The sequence below is a fragment of the Urocampus carinirostris genome, chromosome 20 (genome assembly GCF_059441175.1).
Source record: "Urocampus carinirostris isolate Australia breed hairy pipefish chromosome 20, RoL_Ucar_1.0, whole genome shotgun sequence".
Lineage (NCBI taxonomy): Eukaryota > Metazoa > Chordata > Actinopteri > Syngnathiformes > Syngnathidae > Urocampus > Urocampus carinirostris.
Window position 1 is genome coordinate 18,307,348 of NC_142368.1, and position 18,247 is coordinate 18,325,594.

Consider the following 18,247-nt stretch of genomic DNA (forward strand, 5'->3'; position numbering starts at 1 on the left):
CTAGATTTTCCCCCGAAGGCAAAGTAGTCCGCGGTGTATGCTGGGATTTATTTACCGGCGTTTCATTGGCTAACCAGTGTGTCAATCATCATTTGAATCGATCACTATTGGCTAAAGTTATTCGAAGGTAAAGGGGGCGGATCCTTTTTATCATTTACAGGCTCGCATAGGCTAAAGGGGCAAAACAAAGCCTGCAATTGGCTGAAAAAGATGTGTCAATCATCAGTTGAATCGATCACTATTGGCTAAAGTTATTCGGAGGTAAAGGGGGCGGATCCTTTTTATCATTTACTGGCTCGCATAGGCTAAAGGAACAAAACAAAGCCTGCAATTGGCCGAAAAAGATGACTGTGAATAGTATGTTGGGTAGAACTACGTCATAGAGATAACAGTGTTTTACTATTCTGTACTGTATTTGTAAATATTTTACTCTCCTGGATTTACTACACTCACGGATATAAGAGGACCATCGTTGCACATTATTATTGAACACAACGACTTCGGTGAGCTACTCCAGCTATATATTTTCCCAGTATCTTGTTTCAGACTGAACTCGATGTTTCTGTGATAAGCGATGCAGATGATGGATGGAATGGAGTGACTATTTTTAAATTAAACTCAAGTGTTTATTGTCATACGCACAGTAAAGTTGCAAGCGAAAAAGAAAATAGAAACTAAGGAATGGTTGGCATTTCTTGAATCCCAAGACTTTAACCTTCTGAATGATATTTGAAACGATGCATTTGAGTGACATCGTACGGACACCGCATCCGCACGTGTCTACGACACGTATTTGCTTCTTTGCAAGCTTTGGGAATGTTAAGGGGGAAATAAGTTGGACTGAACTATCTGACTGTTTTGTCGACGTTCCCATTGTAGCGCCTTATAATCCGGTGCGTCTTATGTATGTCAAATATAGGACCAAAAACTATTTTTTCAGGGTTCGCCCTATAACCCGGTGCGCCTTATAGTGCGGAAAATACGGTACTTAATATCTTAAAACACCTAAATATATTTCAAGTCCTTACTTATCTCCGAAGCTTGGCTTTTTCAGCCCAATCGGATCAATCGTTGATGAAAAGGGGGCATATCAATGTAGATGTCCTGTAGATATCCAAAATGTACCCAAAATTGGATGTTCCAAAATGAATAGCTCCCTTTTGGGACATGGCGTTAGTAGTTTTATTCTTGTCGGATTATTTTGGTTTTGCTACTACGGGGGCGCTGGTTAAGTCAAGTCATGTTTATTTGTATGGCTCTTAATCACAAAGAGTCTCAAAGGGCTGCACAGACCACCTGTACTTCTGTGGTATTTTACAAGATTTTTGTAGTATTTCGGTATTATAGTAATACTGTGATAGTATTTTTGTAGTATTTCTGGAGTATGCGACTGCTCGTCAATGCCAAAATCTGGCTAATCTCTGAAGAGCGGGATGACACTTTACAACCAAATAGAACCGTGACCAGATGATGGGGGTGCAGTATCTGAATCAGTTCAGGAGGCTTCTCCTGCTACTGGTATCCATGGAAACAAGTACTATCTGTTTGATGTTGGGTGAAAAACCACTACCCCAAAAAAACGGCCTGGAGAGAGACAGGCGGCGTCAGGCTGTACTTGCCCAAGACACACCACGGGAAATGGTGGCCTGACAACCCAATGACGCAACACATTGATCGGCGATGTTCCCAAGTCAGATGTTGGATCCAGATTTAGGTCCATGCGAAGCCGGGAGATCATTAAAGTATATATATATATATATATATATATATATATATTTATATATAGGGCATATTCTTCACTAGTTTACAGTCAGGGTGTCACACCAACATACAGTGTTTTGGCAGTTAGGTCACCAAGAAACCCTTTAAATGGAAGCTCAAAAACTAAGATATTTAGTGATGAAAACCCACACAATAAATTGTAAACACTCGAAAATGCCAGCAAACCACTGAGAGCAATTTGATTGGGTAAGCGATAGAGGTGGGCGGATCTCTGCACACAGCGTAAGGCACTCCCGTCTCTCTCTCTCTCGCTCAGTGCAGGCTGCGTCGAAGGTAAATATGATAATATCCTTCTTGTTTGCAGAATTTTGTGAAATTTTTAGAAGAGAACTTTGCTTGCACCTTGTTTTGAAACTATTATTTAGGACACAAATGAGCCTCGACACTCGTAGTAACTGAGGGAGGGAGACACAGTTTAAGTATATTGAAATGGGACACAGGCTCCGACACTATTATTATTATTAGTGGATTTGATCAAATCATCAAATGACACACAGTGAAATAGAATGTCTGGAGAGTGGGGTTTGGTGGTTTTGTTGAAATTTGTCTTACAACATATGGTGAAGCTCTTTTAAAAACATTGTTTTTAATATTTTTGCTTTTATGGCTCTTTCAGTCAAAAAGGTTCCCACACCCTGCTCTAACTTTTGGATTGGAAACTTAGAATTAAAAGATGATGAATGCTAATAGAATAACAGTAATGATTTCAGAGTATTGATTAGATTTTTCTTGAATCAAGGCAAACTTTGTCGATGACTATCAAAACATCATAATTGGTGAAGAAATTCCCCTTCAAAATATAGAGTATTGGTAATTTTTTAAAATATTGACCAGAATTGAAAAAAATTAATCGCTAACAATTATCTTGTTGCAGACCTACACAGTCTCCAGAAAATAAAAATGTCGTGCTTGTTTAAAACCAAAAGTGGCAAATTTTTACCCAAATGGAAATCGAATGCAATTATTGGAGCGGCTACTCGGCATTCCGGACTTACCCGAGCCTTATAAGGTCTTGCATTTGCATATTGATTTCCAAAGTAGACGCACAGAGAACACAAGAAAAATAAATAAGTGGTTAGGAATCAAGCCAAAACCTCAGCCCCAGAAGATATATTCAAAAGAAGCTAACAAAATGGATGACGCTACAAAACGTAAACGTACATTAAAAGCATCGTGGAAAAAGGAGTTCACGTGACTTTTAGCAGACAATGCAACGCAAACATTTCATGAATGAAGATGAGTAAATACAGGTACATACCGTGGCAGATGGAAAACAGCGATCTCATATCCATGCAATGAATGTTATAAGTAGATTTATAATAAACTTAACTCTAAAGTGTTGTTCTGTTATATATTCTGATTATCAATCCTTAATACTTTGCAACAATGGTTTTTTTTTTGTGCGATTAGTCGTCTTAATGTGTTCCAAGTTGGGAAAAATGGGGGAGGTAACTTTATGGCTGGGTGTCCGGTAACTTTTTGTCATGAGTTTCAGACACTGCTGGTATACTAGTCAAGATTTTGTGTTAAACTTGAAAAAACTGTCAATTGTATTATCAACAATCCATTGGCATTTTTAGTAGTAGTAAATAAACGCTTAATTCGGTAGTGTTGGCGAGCAAGACTTACTAAAAAATCTTGGTGGATGAGTAACAATCGAGTGACATTCAATGTATCAATTTGATCATGACTTATTTGAAGACAGTGTCTAACTTTCCAAAAATTCAAGTATTCACGAACACCATTTTTAAAACTTTGGAAAATGATCAAAACATTTTCCGATTCTTGCCACAAGAATGTGAATCATCCTCAACTAGTTTGTGCACGTTTGCACTGGTGAAGCTCAAATGTTTTTCATCTTTGATTATCAATTAACAGGAAAGATGATTGTTACTTGATTGGATTGATGATAATGTATTATAATGGGAAGCCCACACTTGATGAAAATGTATCGGCATGGTCCGCAAACTATGGCCCGTGGGCCGCCTGCAGCCCACCTCCACATTTGGCCCCCTGAGCAAGCATTTTGACACCTAAAGAACAACTCGGAAATTTGGGTGCACGTGTGTGGTTGCGACGGGATTCGAATTTGGCCGCGGCAGTGAAAGCGGTGGACTAGCAGTGATATAGATGACATCTGAAAAGGCATTGGGTTTTATCTTATCACACTATCTTTGGTCATGACACCAGAAGCTAAATTACTGTCATAGTAATATGTGAAATGTACAAGAAATTTGCATTCGTCACTAATAAGCATGACTACAAATTGTGTGATAATGAGATGAAATTTACTGCCTTTTTGCAAGTCATCTATACCACTGGTGGTCTAGTGCTCTGTCAAGTGAACTGATCTTCGACCAGAAAATAAATGTGCCATGAACTTTTTCCTGTTTAGAACCCTCAGAGAGTTATTCGTTTTTTGTTTCCATGAATCGTGTTATTATTTCTTGTAACTGGTGTTCTGTAAAGAATCCAGATGCAGATATTTGGTTATTTTTTATTTCAATAATAGTGTTATTATTTCTTTTCTGACTTGGTTCTGTGATCAATCCAGAAGGGTTATTTGATTGGAGCTTTCTGGAAAACTTTTATTTTTTTACATTTAACAACTCCAGCAATCGTCACACTATTTTGGTTAAAAACTTACCGCAGACCCTCATCAGAGTAGAGAAAATCTGGGACTGAAGGATTTTATATATTTGACTATAAAGGATTTTATACGATTGAATACAAGTTACATTTATTGAGTGCAAAGAAGATTTTCACAGAGTAGGCTATAGTTCAATGACAGGTCACGCCGTTCCAAATGCAGAATATTTTGACTAGGGAATTTTGATAACAGGACTCTGACGGAGGACGACAGGCGATGTTTTGAGAACAAGGCCCTGATGACGTAGAAACGCTCGGTGTTGTTTTGAGTTTTCCAGACTTCGCGACGCCCAGGATGGGCTTCCTTGGCACGCCCATGGGAGGAGTCGAGACGCCATCTAGCGGGGAGACGTGGGCCGAGAGGAGAAAAAGCTAGAGGACTTCAGAGAAGGCTACACAGAGACTAGAGCGACACTAATTCGGCCATATTCGATGGAGTTCACTTGGTTCAATTGTTTATGGAATTAAATCTGCCTCCGTGTGAAAATGTCGGCTATTCTTGTTCATCTTTTCCATCAAGAAACGAGCGTGCATTGTTGGGTGAATGTAGGTTGTGTTTTGTTAATGGAGTCAGATAACTAATTCGAACAATTTGGTCAACGGTATATTTTGATATTTAATTTCCAACAGGACCCCTGATGTATTGTAATGATCCTGTTTAAAATATAATTCCTTTCCTATATCCTCTTTATCACTGGTAGTTTGATGGTTAGGATTCTGCGTTTTCACCGCCGCCACCCAGGTTCAAATCCCATTGCATCCAGTGAATTGCGATTGTGGTCAGCGATTCAACTGATCAATCTTTGAAAAAATACGAGAATCTACTGCTGTAAAACCTTGCGTAAATGTGTATAATGCAATAATATATTCGGTAACTTAACTTAAAATGTCCATGATGCATACCTGTCAACCTGTACGTTTTTGCCGTACAAAGTACCTTTATTATGCATTTTAAGACGTGTACGACGTACAAGACATTCTGTACGGAAAAACACAAATATGTCAATTATGGGTACCATCCTGTATACACCGACTATCACGAAACGGCAAATCAATCAAGTCAAACGAGTTCGCCGCGGTAGCCTCTATCTTGGTATCGATTTTTTCCGTTGCAAACGAAGCGAGTGGTTTGATGCTACTGACCGCATGCGTCTGCAGCTCGGGGATTTCCCATCATGCATCACTCCGTGGTACTTGTGTAGTGAAAGGAAGTCCGTCTCTTTTTAGAGAACCGGCTATTTTGACTCAACTCATTAAAGAGAGCCGGCTCTCAAACGGCTCACTTGCTTTGATACATTATATTACGAATTATTATGTTGTATAAAGAAGTTAAGAAAAAAAGGACGTATAAAAGGAGAAAATGAAAAAGGACAGGTTTGTGGTTATCCCTTTAATCAGTATATTACCAACAATAATCTAATGCAGGCAATGAATTAATAATTTGAATAAGAAAATGTATTATTATTTGCATGTATTTTTTCCTTCTACAGTGAACGTCCAAGCTACTTCATTTTTTAACTTGTTTTATAATAAACCTCATTCATGTCAAGCAACTCAGTATCTCACGACAAAATGTTAATTAACAATATATATGATATAACAAAACACATGTACAATATGACGTGTTAAAACTACATAAATAAACACGTTTGGAAAAAAAAATATGGTGTTAGATTTTTTGGGTATTTTGTAAGCAATTTTGTAAGGGCATGGTGGCGTGGAGGTCGACAATTCATCAAATCCACTACACAGCATCTCCAAACGGAAGAGCAGCTTCAGCGACAGACTGCTGTCACAGTCTTGTTCCACTGACAGACTGAGGAGATCATTTCTTCTCATGCCATGAGGCTCTTTAACTCCACCCGGGGGAGTAAAATCCCACATTAAACCACACCCCCACATTGCATATTACCCTATTTTTATTACAGTGTGTATTTTATGTAGCACTATTTAAATACTCTATATCAACGCGTTACATTGGGTATTCATGTAATATATTCCTTTTACTTTATTATTGTTTTATTTTCAACACAAGGATACTGCTGGAAGTATGAATTTCCCTACGGCAGGTATGTCCAAAGTCCGGCTCGGGGGCCAGTTATGGCCCGTGGTAAAATCTTTACTGGCCCGTGGCCTCTGTCATAAAATTATTCAGATGTGGCCAATAAAATTGAAATTTGTACTCTCCCTCAAAAAAAAAAATCACCATTTAGCCAGATGATGGCAGAAGCCCTTTGGCCACCTTGCTTTCAGTAAAAATTTTAGCCCACCCCTTTTCCGACAACCAAGTGCACATGAAAAAAGGAAAGTTGACTGTAAGGGCTTCCGCTTCTAGGACAGGTGAACATTTTAGTATTTTTTCACCGAAACAACTGCATCTGCTTAATTTCTCATGAGACCGTGGGTGGTTTTAAAGAACATAACATTAATGGGCACTGCCGGACTACACATTCCCACTACAAATTGCTACCTGGAAAAAAACGCTCTGAAAAGGTGAAGCAACTGGAGATTCAAATGCGAGTCAAATGAAAATGCAACAAAGGCGAGCTACGAGGTCGCAACGCTGATTGCCAAGCATTGCAGACTTTTTACAGAGGGTGAATTTACTAAAGACTGTTCAAAGAACGCCAAGCTGAATAGTTGGCCCTCACACATTTTCAACTTACCAAATTCGGCCCGCTTTCTAAAAAGTTTGGACACCCCTGCCCTACGGGAATGAATAAAGTATCTACCGTAAATTCCGAGCTATAAGCCGCTACTTTTTTCCCAAACGATCAACCCTGCGGCTTATTCAGTGATGCGGCCAATTTATGTAATTTTTCTAACGGCCCCCAGCGGCACTCGAGTGCAAAAGGTAAGATTCCGACCGGTGGATTATATGCGCCGAGGAAGACTGCAACTTCTTGGCTTGTGCATAGATTAAATTAGTGTAAAAATACCCTCAACATGCAAAATGCAAAAAGAAAGGCACATGACGCAGCTTTCAAGCTAAAAGCAATCGAGCAGTTCGATAAAGAAGGAGCTAGCGTGTTTTGGAATAAGAGAGCGTGGGACGACGTCTATATGACAAAGTTTCTTTCCGACACTGAGGAAGAAGACTTTGATGGCTTCAGTTCTAAGGAGGAAGATGAGGACAGTTTACCGTGATTTTTACAAGTACGGTATGTTTTTTTAACAGACCCGTTTACTGTGTTGCGGGCGTGTTGCTAGCGTGTTGCTACCATTAACTGCCCTGTCACAGGCACCGTTTGGGATGAAAGCTATATTATCATTATTAAAGCTTTGAAAACTCTCTGGGTGTACCGTCTTTCTTTGTAAATATGTGTAACCATGTATAATATGTATTTGCAACTGTATATTATTGTAATGTATTTATTTCAGACACTTATTCTGATATGTTTTGCACGGGCGAATAAAAAAGAAGGGACGAACCAAACATGGGGTGACAGGAAGTGGGGACCGATAAAGGTGAGTGTTTGTGGACGTGGCGGACAATAGTGGATATATATTTTTTCCACCCTTACCTTTGGAAATATACACTTTTTTCCTTGGATTACTTTCAACGGGACCCGGACTCTGCAGGTCTGCATCAAACCTCAAATACCGGTACCATTTTCCATTCATTTTGCCGGCTGTGATTTTTGGACTGTGTACTTTATATTCAGTTACGATCGGCGGACTTAAAGTCGGGTTTGGGTTAATTTTGTGTTTGTGTTACATTTCTTTTATGTGGGCGCGTGCGCCTTATATACAGGTGCGGCTTGTGTAAGTACAAAATCGGTTTTCCTCTTAAAATGTGGTGGGTGCGGCTTATAATCAGGTGCGCTCTATAGTCCGGAATTTACAGTATATATCTATCTAGGTATGATGATGACAGGAGAGGCACATCCTCATTTGCCTCTCCTGACTGGAACAAAAGCCAAACGAGAGGAAACAGGACAGTTGAATGTCCTGGAAGGATGTTCCCCTAAAACTTGTGTATAAGTGTACTTTGATGAGTTACTTTTACATATTACTTTGTAAGCAACGAGTTTAAAAGGACTTAATAGAAAGAGATTTGGATTGCAACCATCAAAGAGTTCTTTGAGGAACCTCATCAAGGTTCGACAGCTCGCTCGTCAACAGGCCGCACCCAAGTTCCTGTCGAACCTCCAGCGGTTTCCTAACACCGCCCGGTTCGATTCTTACCCCATTCGAGGAAGTCGGTGACGTGCTTCTCCCTCTTGAGCGGACAGTTGGAACACTCGCTGGTCACGCAGATGAGAAGGTCCAGTAGGGTCTCCACACTCAGGAAGCCCGGTACCGTTCGCTCCACAAGCATCTCCTCCAGACGCTTCAAGCGGGCCGGGGCAGCCCGTGCCGCTTGGGCCTCCGACATGATGGGACGCGGACGGTTCTGGCCCGCCCCGGCCTGGCCTGGCTCAAAGGCTAAAAAGGTTCGCTGCTAAGATCCGCTAGCTCGTTAGCTCCCACGAAACATTCCCAACCGGCCGGCCCAAATGCTTCTCCGCGGGAGAGTGTGGGGAGAGGTCGTCCGCCAGGTTCTGTCAGTGACTCGTCGTGTGTCGACCCGACTGGCGTCAGCTTTTACTCCGCATCGGCTTTAATCCCGGGCCAAATGTCCGCTTTTCCTCTCGTCGTCACGTTCGCCTCCGCCGCCGCTCCATGCTCGACACCGGCGGGTTTAATGAAGCTCGGGAACCCGTCCGACACCAGCACCGGTACCCACCGACCGAAGCGTTGACTCAGAGGGGGAGCAGGTACCCCCAAAACGGGCACAATTACGGAGCGTTTTTCGGATCCTCCCAACGGGAAGACGGCGACGGCAGAATCCAGGTCGCTTCACTCCAAGCAAGTTGGCAACATTGACTGCTTTTTCCGGTGTTTAGCACTTTCAAAGTAAAATATATTTTTCACAAGGAAATTAAACAGCTTTACCAGGAGGCTGTTTTTCACAACCACCTTATTTGTTTTAAAACAATAACATTTTCATAAACAAATCATGAGATTTCGTCCGTAAATTATGCGTTGATAAACGTTTACTCTTTAGTTTTGAAATACAAAGCGAACTCTCCCGGAAGTTGTCGCCCATTTACAACTGTCGCCTGATGAGTGGGGATCACGGGCCCCGCCTTCCCTGTCGGAAACGCCATGGAGACGTGACGTCACGTCGTCGACCCTTGGGAGCCAGGAGGAGGCTGGGACGTGACGTCACTACGTCACGACGTCGCGTCACCAGAACGGACAACAGCTTTGAACAGCAATCACGAAGCCCTTTTTATTCAAAACAGAATTATGGTTTGACAGATTAAACTCAACACACGGGGGAGATTCTTCTATCACTTGCACATACGAGATTATATTTAAAGATTTAATGGATGACTGGCTCTGCCACATGCACGAATAACTGTACACACAAATAAATACCTACACATGTATGCCATATAAATAAATCATGTATAACCTAAATGCATTGCTTGAATTCGGTTTATCCATTTATTCATCCATTTTGTCATTTATTCCAGTATTTATTTTGTAATGTATTTTCTCACAAAAAACGTTTTTGAAATAAGCAAGTGGTCTAGTTCCTTGAGATTTTCATGTATTTCATCTATCTATTTCATCTATCTATCTATTTCATCTATCTATCTATCTATCTATCTATCTATCTATCTATCTATCTATCTATCTATCTATCTATCTATCTATCTATCTATCTATCTATCTATCTATCTATCTATCTATCTATCTATCTATCTATCTATCTATCTATCTATCTATCTATCTATCTATCTATCTATCTGTTCATTCATTTGTATGGAATATCTTTGAAGATATTTAGCTTTTTATCCAACCAACCAACCATACATTTATCTCTAAATATGACAGGGTTTGTCCTCCATGGGCTTAAAAAGATAAACACACATGACAGAATTTTGTGTTAAATGTGTGTTTTAAATTGCTTCTCGTTCGAGTAACTCAGCATGTTGTAGAGAATCTAGAATTTACACAACAATCGCATAATTTTTCATGATTACAGATGTGACTCATCTGTGCCCGCTCATTTGGCGCCAACCGCCGCGGGTTCTGATTGGCTCCCTGTCACTATTTGAATCCAGTCCGATCAGTCCCTTGTTGTCAGTCCGTCTGCGAACCTCAGTGCATACTACGCAAGCATTTTTCGACCCTGACTCCAACCTGTCCCGTTTTTGCTCCCGTCTGTCTCCGGCTACGACCTGTTTTAATCCTGACCACGTCTGCTCTCCTTTCCCGGCTTTCGACCTCTTTTTTTCCCGGACTACGTCTTCTCTCCTATTCTGGCTTACAACTCGCTTCCCACCCCAACCACGTTTGTGCTCTCCCAGTCCCGGCTACCGACCCGTTTTTCCGTCCCTGACACCGCCATCGCTCACTATGAAAGATCCCCTTCCGTATTCGGATCACAATCAGAGTACGAGAGCGACTTGCTTCCCGCGTCCAGCGAACACCGGTTCGTGAGCACAGCCCTTCCTCTTTCCTTCAATAAAACTTGTGAGAAACGTAACGCAATTGGGTCCTGTTTTCGTTCTGGTCTTGACATACTTAAACTCGACAAGCACAAAAACTCGTGAATTAATTCACCTCCCATGTAAAAATACATGGAAATGTCATGTGTGTAAATCTGGCCAACTTTCAGTGAAAAAAATAATCTGTTCTGGTGGTCGAAATCTATGCAGTTTTAAGATGGATGCAGTGCTAGCATAATTACAATAACAATAAATATGAACATAATAGTATGCACAGGAATAATACGACAATAGTCGGAAGCAAAAATGAGAAAGACTGAAAAAAAGAAAGAAAATAGAAAGAGAAAAAAGCAAGAGAAAAGAGTAAGAGAGAAAGTGGGAAAAAGAGAGAAAACAGAGAGAAAATTAAGAGGCGGAAATAAAAACAGAAAAAATAAAGAGAGAAATAAAGAGAGAAAAAATGTGCAGTCTCTTCTCAAGGTTTCTTCATTTTCCTCATGATGAGGTTTTTGAGTTTTTCCTTGCCTTCATGTAGGTTTTAGATCAGGGGATGGTGTAATAATGGTCTGTAGTTTCCAATAATCTGTGGTCTGGGCAGTACTTTGAGACTCCTTGTGATTGAGGGCGTCGCAAATAAACATGACTTGACTTGACAATAGTCTTTAATCGGACAAAAGGTTACTCTGTACGTATATCACCAATATATTCCTAAATCCTATCATGTGATAAATTGGCATTTTTTTACAGGTGTTTGAACTTTCAAATCTCAAATTCAGAAACTTCAAACACATTGTGAATAGAATTTACTTTTTTTCTCCCGCGTGTTCATTTACCATTCAGGTTGTGAGACAGGTAAAACAAGGGCTGAAATTGAGATTTTTATTGAACAGAAACAGAATATTCCGGGCAATGTATGATACAAAACAAGACTGTTTAGTTTTACAAAATGAGCTGTCATGGCTATCAATCCCTTTTTGTACTAGAAGGTGTCATGTCCTGCACGGTTGTCATGGCGCCCAGCTGGCCCCGCCCCTTGACACTGGCTGAGACGCATTGGAATGATTGCTTTTCGAGTACTTAAACGCCCCTTTTGGGACTGCCTGTTGCCAGACCATTGCTCTACCTTGTTGAAGACCTGTTCATGCCTGTTTGATCTGAATAATGCCTAGTTTGTAATTTTGATTGCCTTTGAACCTGTTTTGTTTTGTTTTTGGTCCGTTTGTGTGTTGGACAACTTTTCTTTCCTAATTAAAGTGAAAGATCGTCTACGCATATGAGTTCCGACTTCCTGCTTCCCGGTCCGTTGCCTGACAGAAGGGCTATGAAAAAAATGAAAATTCAGACGTTGTGGAAAAATCCCTATTTCAAACCAACCCTTTGACTAGCCCAAGTCTGGCAAGTACTGATAAAGCTTAAAGGAGCTATATGGAATTTGGAACTTGGTTACCTTCAACCATCCTCTCCGGGCTTGAAGTAGTGATCACAGCCTCAGTCAGCTTATTAAATATGCACGTGCAAGAATGTGTATTTCTTAGACATGCTCTTTTTTGGGGCCCTTTTCTCACTTCCACCATTTTCATGCTACACTGACAAATACAAAATAAAAAAGACTTTCAGGACAAGCATGACTGTCATGATGACTGATTAATTTCACCTGTGCTCGCTCGTTTGGCGCCAGCCGCTGCTGGCTTCCTGATTGGTTCCCCGTCCCGTCAGTCCTTTCACTCGCCTGTTGTCAGTCCGTCAGCGAACCTCTGTTTCCACAAGGCGAGCATTTTTGACCCTGACTCCCGTTGGTCTCGTTTTTCACCTGTTTCCCACCCATCCGTTTCTGATTTCCCCGTTGTCTCCGGCTACGACGCGTTTTTTGACACCCACCAAGTTTAATCTTCCGTCCCGGCTAACGACCCGTTTTATGACCCTGACCACGTCTGATCTCCTGTCCCGGCTAACGACCTGTTTTCCCATCTACTACACTATGACCCCCTGCTCCGGAAGATCCACTTCCGCATTCGGAACACGTTCCGATTCCGTGAGCTGAGCACCGGATCGCGGGCGCTGCCTTTCCTCTATATCTCAATAAAACTTGTGACTAACGTTACGCATCTGGGTCCTACTTCCGTTCTGGACTTGACAATGAAGTCCCCTCTGCCCCCCATTCCTTAGACTTAATGTGCTCCGCCCCAAACAACTCCAAAAAAGTAAAATAAATACAGGAGCAGTGGAAAATAACGAATGAGGACTCTTTGAACTCAGTTGGCCATTATTAACACGTATTTAATGAAGAAAATATTTAAGTTTTAACCTTTTGAGTACAATTCACTGACTGTAAACTAAATACACTAATTGAAAATCATTATTTTAAACAATGTAGAGACTAACAACTAAAAAAAAATTAATAAATACATACAGGGAGAACTTAATTCATATCATGTAGTAAATAATTACACTCAAACACATGAATAATCATGAAGTGGAATAATTACGGAAATACTCTACTTTAATAAAAAGGTTGTAACTAAAGTACTCACACAATCTTGACAATATATGCGATTACACGTATATAAATTCTAATAATTGCATTTTTGTGACTAAATAATAATTATTATGCCTAAAATTAAAGAGGATGATTTTCACCGGAATTGCTAAACAGCTCCGTGACGTCATTTCCGGGCGACTGCAACTGCTATACATAAATATTTTTATTTTTATTTTCGAACATTGCAAATACAAACAAAATTGGCATGGAAACGCCAATAATAATACAAAGTTAAAAATTTCAAGAAAACATAAGGTGCTGTAGAAATACAGGAAAACAAATAAATAAAGTAAGACGTATATTAAATAATGACACGTTCAAATCAATACAGGTATACAGACTATTCAATACATTATAAATCCCTTGGACGCTGGAAGTGTTCATCAAACGCAAAGATTCAATCAAAAGAAACAAAATTCACTGATAATATTCTGAAAAACAGGTCTTTTTTGTGTGGAGGAAAATTTTTGCTTTACATGAGATTAGATGAATTGCATTTTCGTTATTTTTGTCCTGTAAAATGAGTTGAAATGTTAAATGATCTGAAGTTCTGCCACATGAGAACAACATATAATTGTTGCGGTTGCCATGGCGCCCAGTTGGCCCCACTCGTGTGGCGCCAGCTGCGGCTTGTTGACAGACTGGCTTTCTGTCTATTTAAGCTCGGTGCTCTCGCTCTTCCTTTGTCAGTCCGTCAACCAACCTCTGCCCCGCAGGACGTGGGTTTTGACTCGGTCCTGTTTCCTGTTGGTATTTCCTGTCCGGTATTGTTCCCGTTTATTTTGTCCTGTTTAATATCGGTTTCCAGTTTCGTTCCCGTCTAGTTTGTCCTGTTTAATTTCGATATCCAGTTATGATATCAATCCTGTCTTTCCCATTGTTTAATATCGGTTTCCAGTTTCGTTCCAGTCTAGTTTTTCCTGTTTATTTTCGATATCCTGTTTTAATACTAATCCTACCGGTTCCGTCCTCTCCAGTATCGACCCCATCTGTCTGATATCTGCTCGGGCCATTGGTATAGATCTCGTCGGCCTCGGGCTTCCTATCATTCCACGCCAGACTGCTGTCTAACCTATTTCCCATAAAATAAAAGGCTTGCGTGAGAAACATCACGCATTTGGGTCCTGATCCTGTTCTGGTTCTTGACAGTTATTATTACATTTTCTTTATTGAATATGTGTTAATAATGGCCAACTGAGTTCAAAGTGTCCTCATTCTTTATTTTCCACTGCTCCTGTATTTATTTTACTTTTTTGGAGTCGTTCGGAGCGGAGCACATCAAGTCTGAAGAATGGGGGGTGGGGGGCAGAAGGGACGTCATTCTTGTCCTGAATACACATCATTTTTATTAGGTGTCGCCGTATTCTACCGTGCGACTGATAACGAGTGCTAAAAGCACAACTGAAGAAGACCAAAATACAGAGACTTAAAGTTACAGAAAAACACTTTTTCATTTGTGGAAAAAAAAAGAAGAAAATCAAAAATAAACCAAAAAGAAGAAAAGAGAGAAAAAGGGAAAAGTAAAAAGAAGTAAGACAAAAAGTAAAACTCAAGAAAAAAAAGGAAAAGAAACAAGTACAAAAGAGAAAGTTGCATTTTATTTTTTGTTTTTGTCTTTTTCTTCTCCGATTCTTTTCTTTTTTTATCTCTTTCCCCCTTACTTTTCTTTTTATTCCAGTTTTCCAGTTTTGCCTTTTCTTCTTCCCCATTTTTTATTCCTCTTAAAAAATACATTTTCCCTTCTTTTTGTCTTTCTCTGAGAAAGGCAGGGAGGATGCTTTTTGCCCACTTCTAGTCTCAGACTCAATTTTGTTTCCACTATACATTACAGCGACATCTAGTGGACACAAATAATACACTGTCCCTTTAAGAACAGTAGAACGTCTTTAATCAGCGCTGTTTTTGTGGAAAACCTCATTTGGCCTGACCTCACCCGGATCCTGGCTTCAGCAGCCCCCTGACTATTGAATTTGAGACCCCTGCTCAGAATTTCTGTAAATAAATATTCTAAATCTCATTTCTTCATTCCTCCACTAGGCAGCGACATCCGCATGCACTTTGGTCATTGAGCGACAGCCAATCCCCAAGCGGCTGGTTGTCATAGCAACAGTCACATGGTCCTTTCCTCCCCCGCCCTCTCCGTCACCTGATTATAGTACTTCGTCCTTGGACCTCCTTCCTTCCTGCCATCTGACCGGCCAATCACCATCAGCTGATCATCAGTAGGAGTGGCTTTTCACACTAACCGTGTTTTTTTTTTTGCGTGTGTGTCCGCAAACTCGCTTGATGGCTGGTTGTCATAGCGACAAGGATGAAATGGGGTCAGACTGATGCTGGCAAAAATGTTCCACAATGCACCTGTCTGTCAACTTACATAATCGGAAGGAGACCAATCGGAGCAAAGGAGACACACACGCACGCACACACGCGCACTCTTGAGTGCACGCACGCGAAACAAAAAAAAACAAAAAAACATCATCCTCACTGGACCGTGTTGTCCTTCCTTTATCATCCTCTTCCTCTGCAAGGAGATTAGCTGAGTTTACGCTAACTAGCTATTAGTAGCCCAGGAGGGCGGCTTATGTAACACGCACATAAACGCCGATTTACAGACGCACACATTAGCATGTGGGTCGTGAACAAGCACACAAACGTTTGCTTGTTCGCCGCTCGCTTTTGTTGCGAGTTTGTTAAGATTCTCGAGGCAAAAGCAGACCACCGAGAAGGTGAAAGGTCGCCTATTGAGAAAGTCTTCAATGCGCTAGTGTTGTGTCATTCGCGAATGGAACGGCTCTACGAGCCGGCTCTTTCGAATGGGCCGTGGAAGCCGACGCCCGTCGATAGAGTGATGTGTCATTCGCGAACGTAATAGCTCTTTGAGACGGCTCATTAAAGTGAAAAACGGAAGCCAACTACCTTCGATATAGTGATGTGTTTTTCGCAAATATAACAGCTCTTTGAGATGGCTCTTTGAAGTGAACAAAAGGCTTATCTTATATAAGTAGGCACTTTCATTTTTCGGTTGCGAACATAATGGCTCTTGTAGCCGGCTCTTTATAGTGAACAATGGGTGACAAACACCTCCGATGTAGTATTTGTCGATCACAAACATAAAGGCCTTTATAAGCTGATGGGAGCCGACTCCCTTTGATATACTGATGTGTCTTTCGCGGACATAACACCTCCATGAGCTGGCTCTTTAAAGTAAACAATGAGAGTACATTACCTTTGGCATATCCATCCATTTTCTGCACTACTTATCCTCAGTAGAGTCACAGGGGTGCTGGAGCCCATACCAGCTGTTCTCCGGCAGTGGGCAGGGGACACTCTGAACTGGTTGCCAGCTATTCACTGGGCACACAGGGACAGACAACTCACTCGCTCATTCACACCTAGGGACATTTCGGACCGGCAAATTAACCTGACATGCATGTTTTTGGAATGTGAGAGGAAAACGGACTGCCCAGAGGAAACCCTCACAAGCACGAGGAGAACATGCAAACTCCACACAGGAAGGTTTGATCCCATGACCTCAGAACTGTGCCGCACACGCGTTAACCACTGCCCCGCCGTGCTGCCCAACTTTGGTATAGTGATGTGTAATTCACGGATGTAACAGCTCTATGAGTCGGCTCTTTCGAGTGAGCCATGGGAGCAAACTCCATCGATATAGCGATGTGTTGTTCAGAAACATTATGGCTCTACAAGCCGGCTCTTTGAAGTGAACAATGGGAGTCGACTAGGTTTGATATAGTCATTCTTTCGTTCACAGACAAAAGGATTCCATTAGCCGGCACTTTCAGTTTTCGTTTGCAAACTTAATGGCTCTTTAAAGAGAACAATGGGTGCCGATTATCTTCGTCACTGTATAGTGATTTGTCGTTCACAAACATAAAGGCCTTCATAAGTCGGCACTTTGAAGTGAACGATGGAAGCTGACTCCCTTTGACTTGATGATGTGTCATTCGCGAAAACAACAGCTGTTTGAGTCGGCTTTTTGAAGTAAACAACGCGAGCCGACTCCTTTCGGTATTGCTATTTTTGGTTCACAAACATAATGGCTGTTTGAGCCGGCCTTTTGAAGTCACCAATGGGACCTGACTCCCTTCGATATTGTGATTTGATGTTCATGAAAAGAGCAGCTCTATTAGCCGGCTCTTTTAAGGGAACAATGGGAGCCGACCCCCTTCATCAAAATGATGTTTAGTTTACAAAAAAACACTGGCTCTATAAGCTGTCTTTTTGAAGTAAATGACGGGAGCTTGCTCCCCACCAATCGGGAGCTGGTTCCCTTCAACATAGTGCTGTGTCAACGGCGAAGGTAAAGGTTCTATGTGCCGGCTCCTTGTACTGAATGATGGGAGCCGACCCTCTTCGATATAATTAGTGTCGTTAAAGAACATACCGGTTCTATGAATGACAGGAGCTGGCAACCCACCTATCAGGAGCTGGCTCCCTTCAAGATAGTGATGTGTCGATGGCGAACGTAACGGTTCTCGGAGTTGGCTCCTTGAAGTGAACTATGGGAGCCGACCCTTTATGAGCCAGCTCTTTGAAACGAGCAACGGGAGCTGGCTCCCCACCTTCCAGATAGTGATGTGTCAACGACGACCATAATGGGTTTATGAGCCGGCTCTTTGAAGTGAATAACGGGAGCTGGCTCCCCACCAACCAGGATCCGGCTCCCTTCAATACAGTGATGGCGAACGTAACGATTCCCTGAGTTGGCTCCTTAAAGTGAACAATGAGAGCCGACCCTCTTCGATATACT

The 18,247-nt window shown here is 41.4% G+C and overlaps 1 protein-coding gene across 4 annotated transcripts in view; it reads right to left on the bottom strand.

The window, feature by feature from the left end:
• Positions 1–9,414, bottom strand: part of cdc42bpb (CDC42 binding protein kinase beta (DMPK-like)) — a 67,575-nt gene extending 58,161 nt beyond the window's left edge. For 2 of the 4 annotated variants that reach the window (XM_088324721.1, XM_088324720.1), the window contains exon 1: positions 8,620–9,410. In XM_088324721.1, coding sequence (XP_088180847.1) covers positions 8,620–8,809 — 190 coding nt within the window. In that variant the 5' untranslated portion in view covers positions 8,810–9,410. Of the gene's footprint in view, positions 1–8,619 lie in introns of all 4 variants that reach the window. The other 2 variants (XM_088324718.1, XM_088324719.1) reach the window with 2 other exon arrangements.
• Between the last annotated feature and the right edge of the window lie 8,833 nt (positions 9,415–18,247).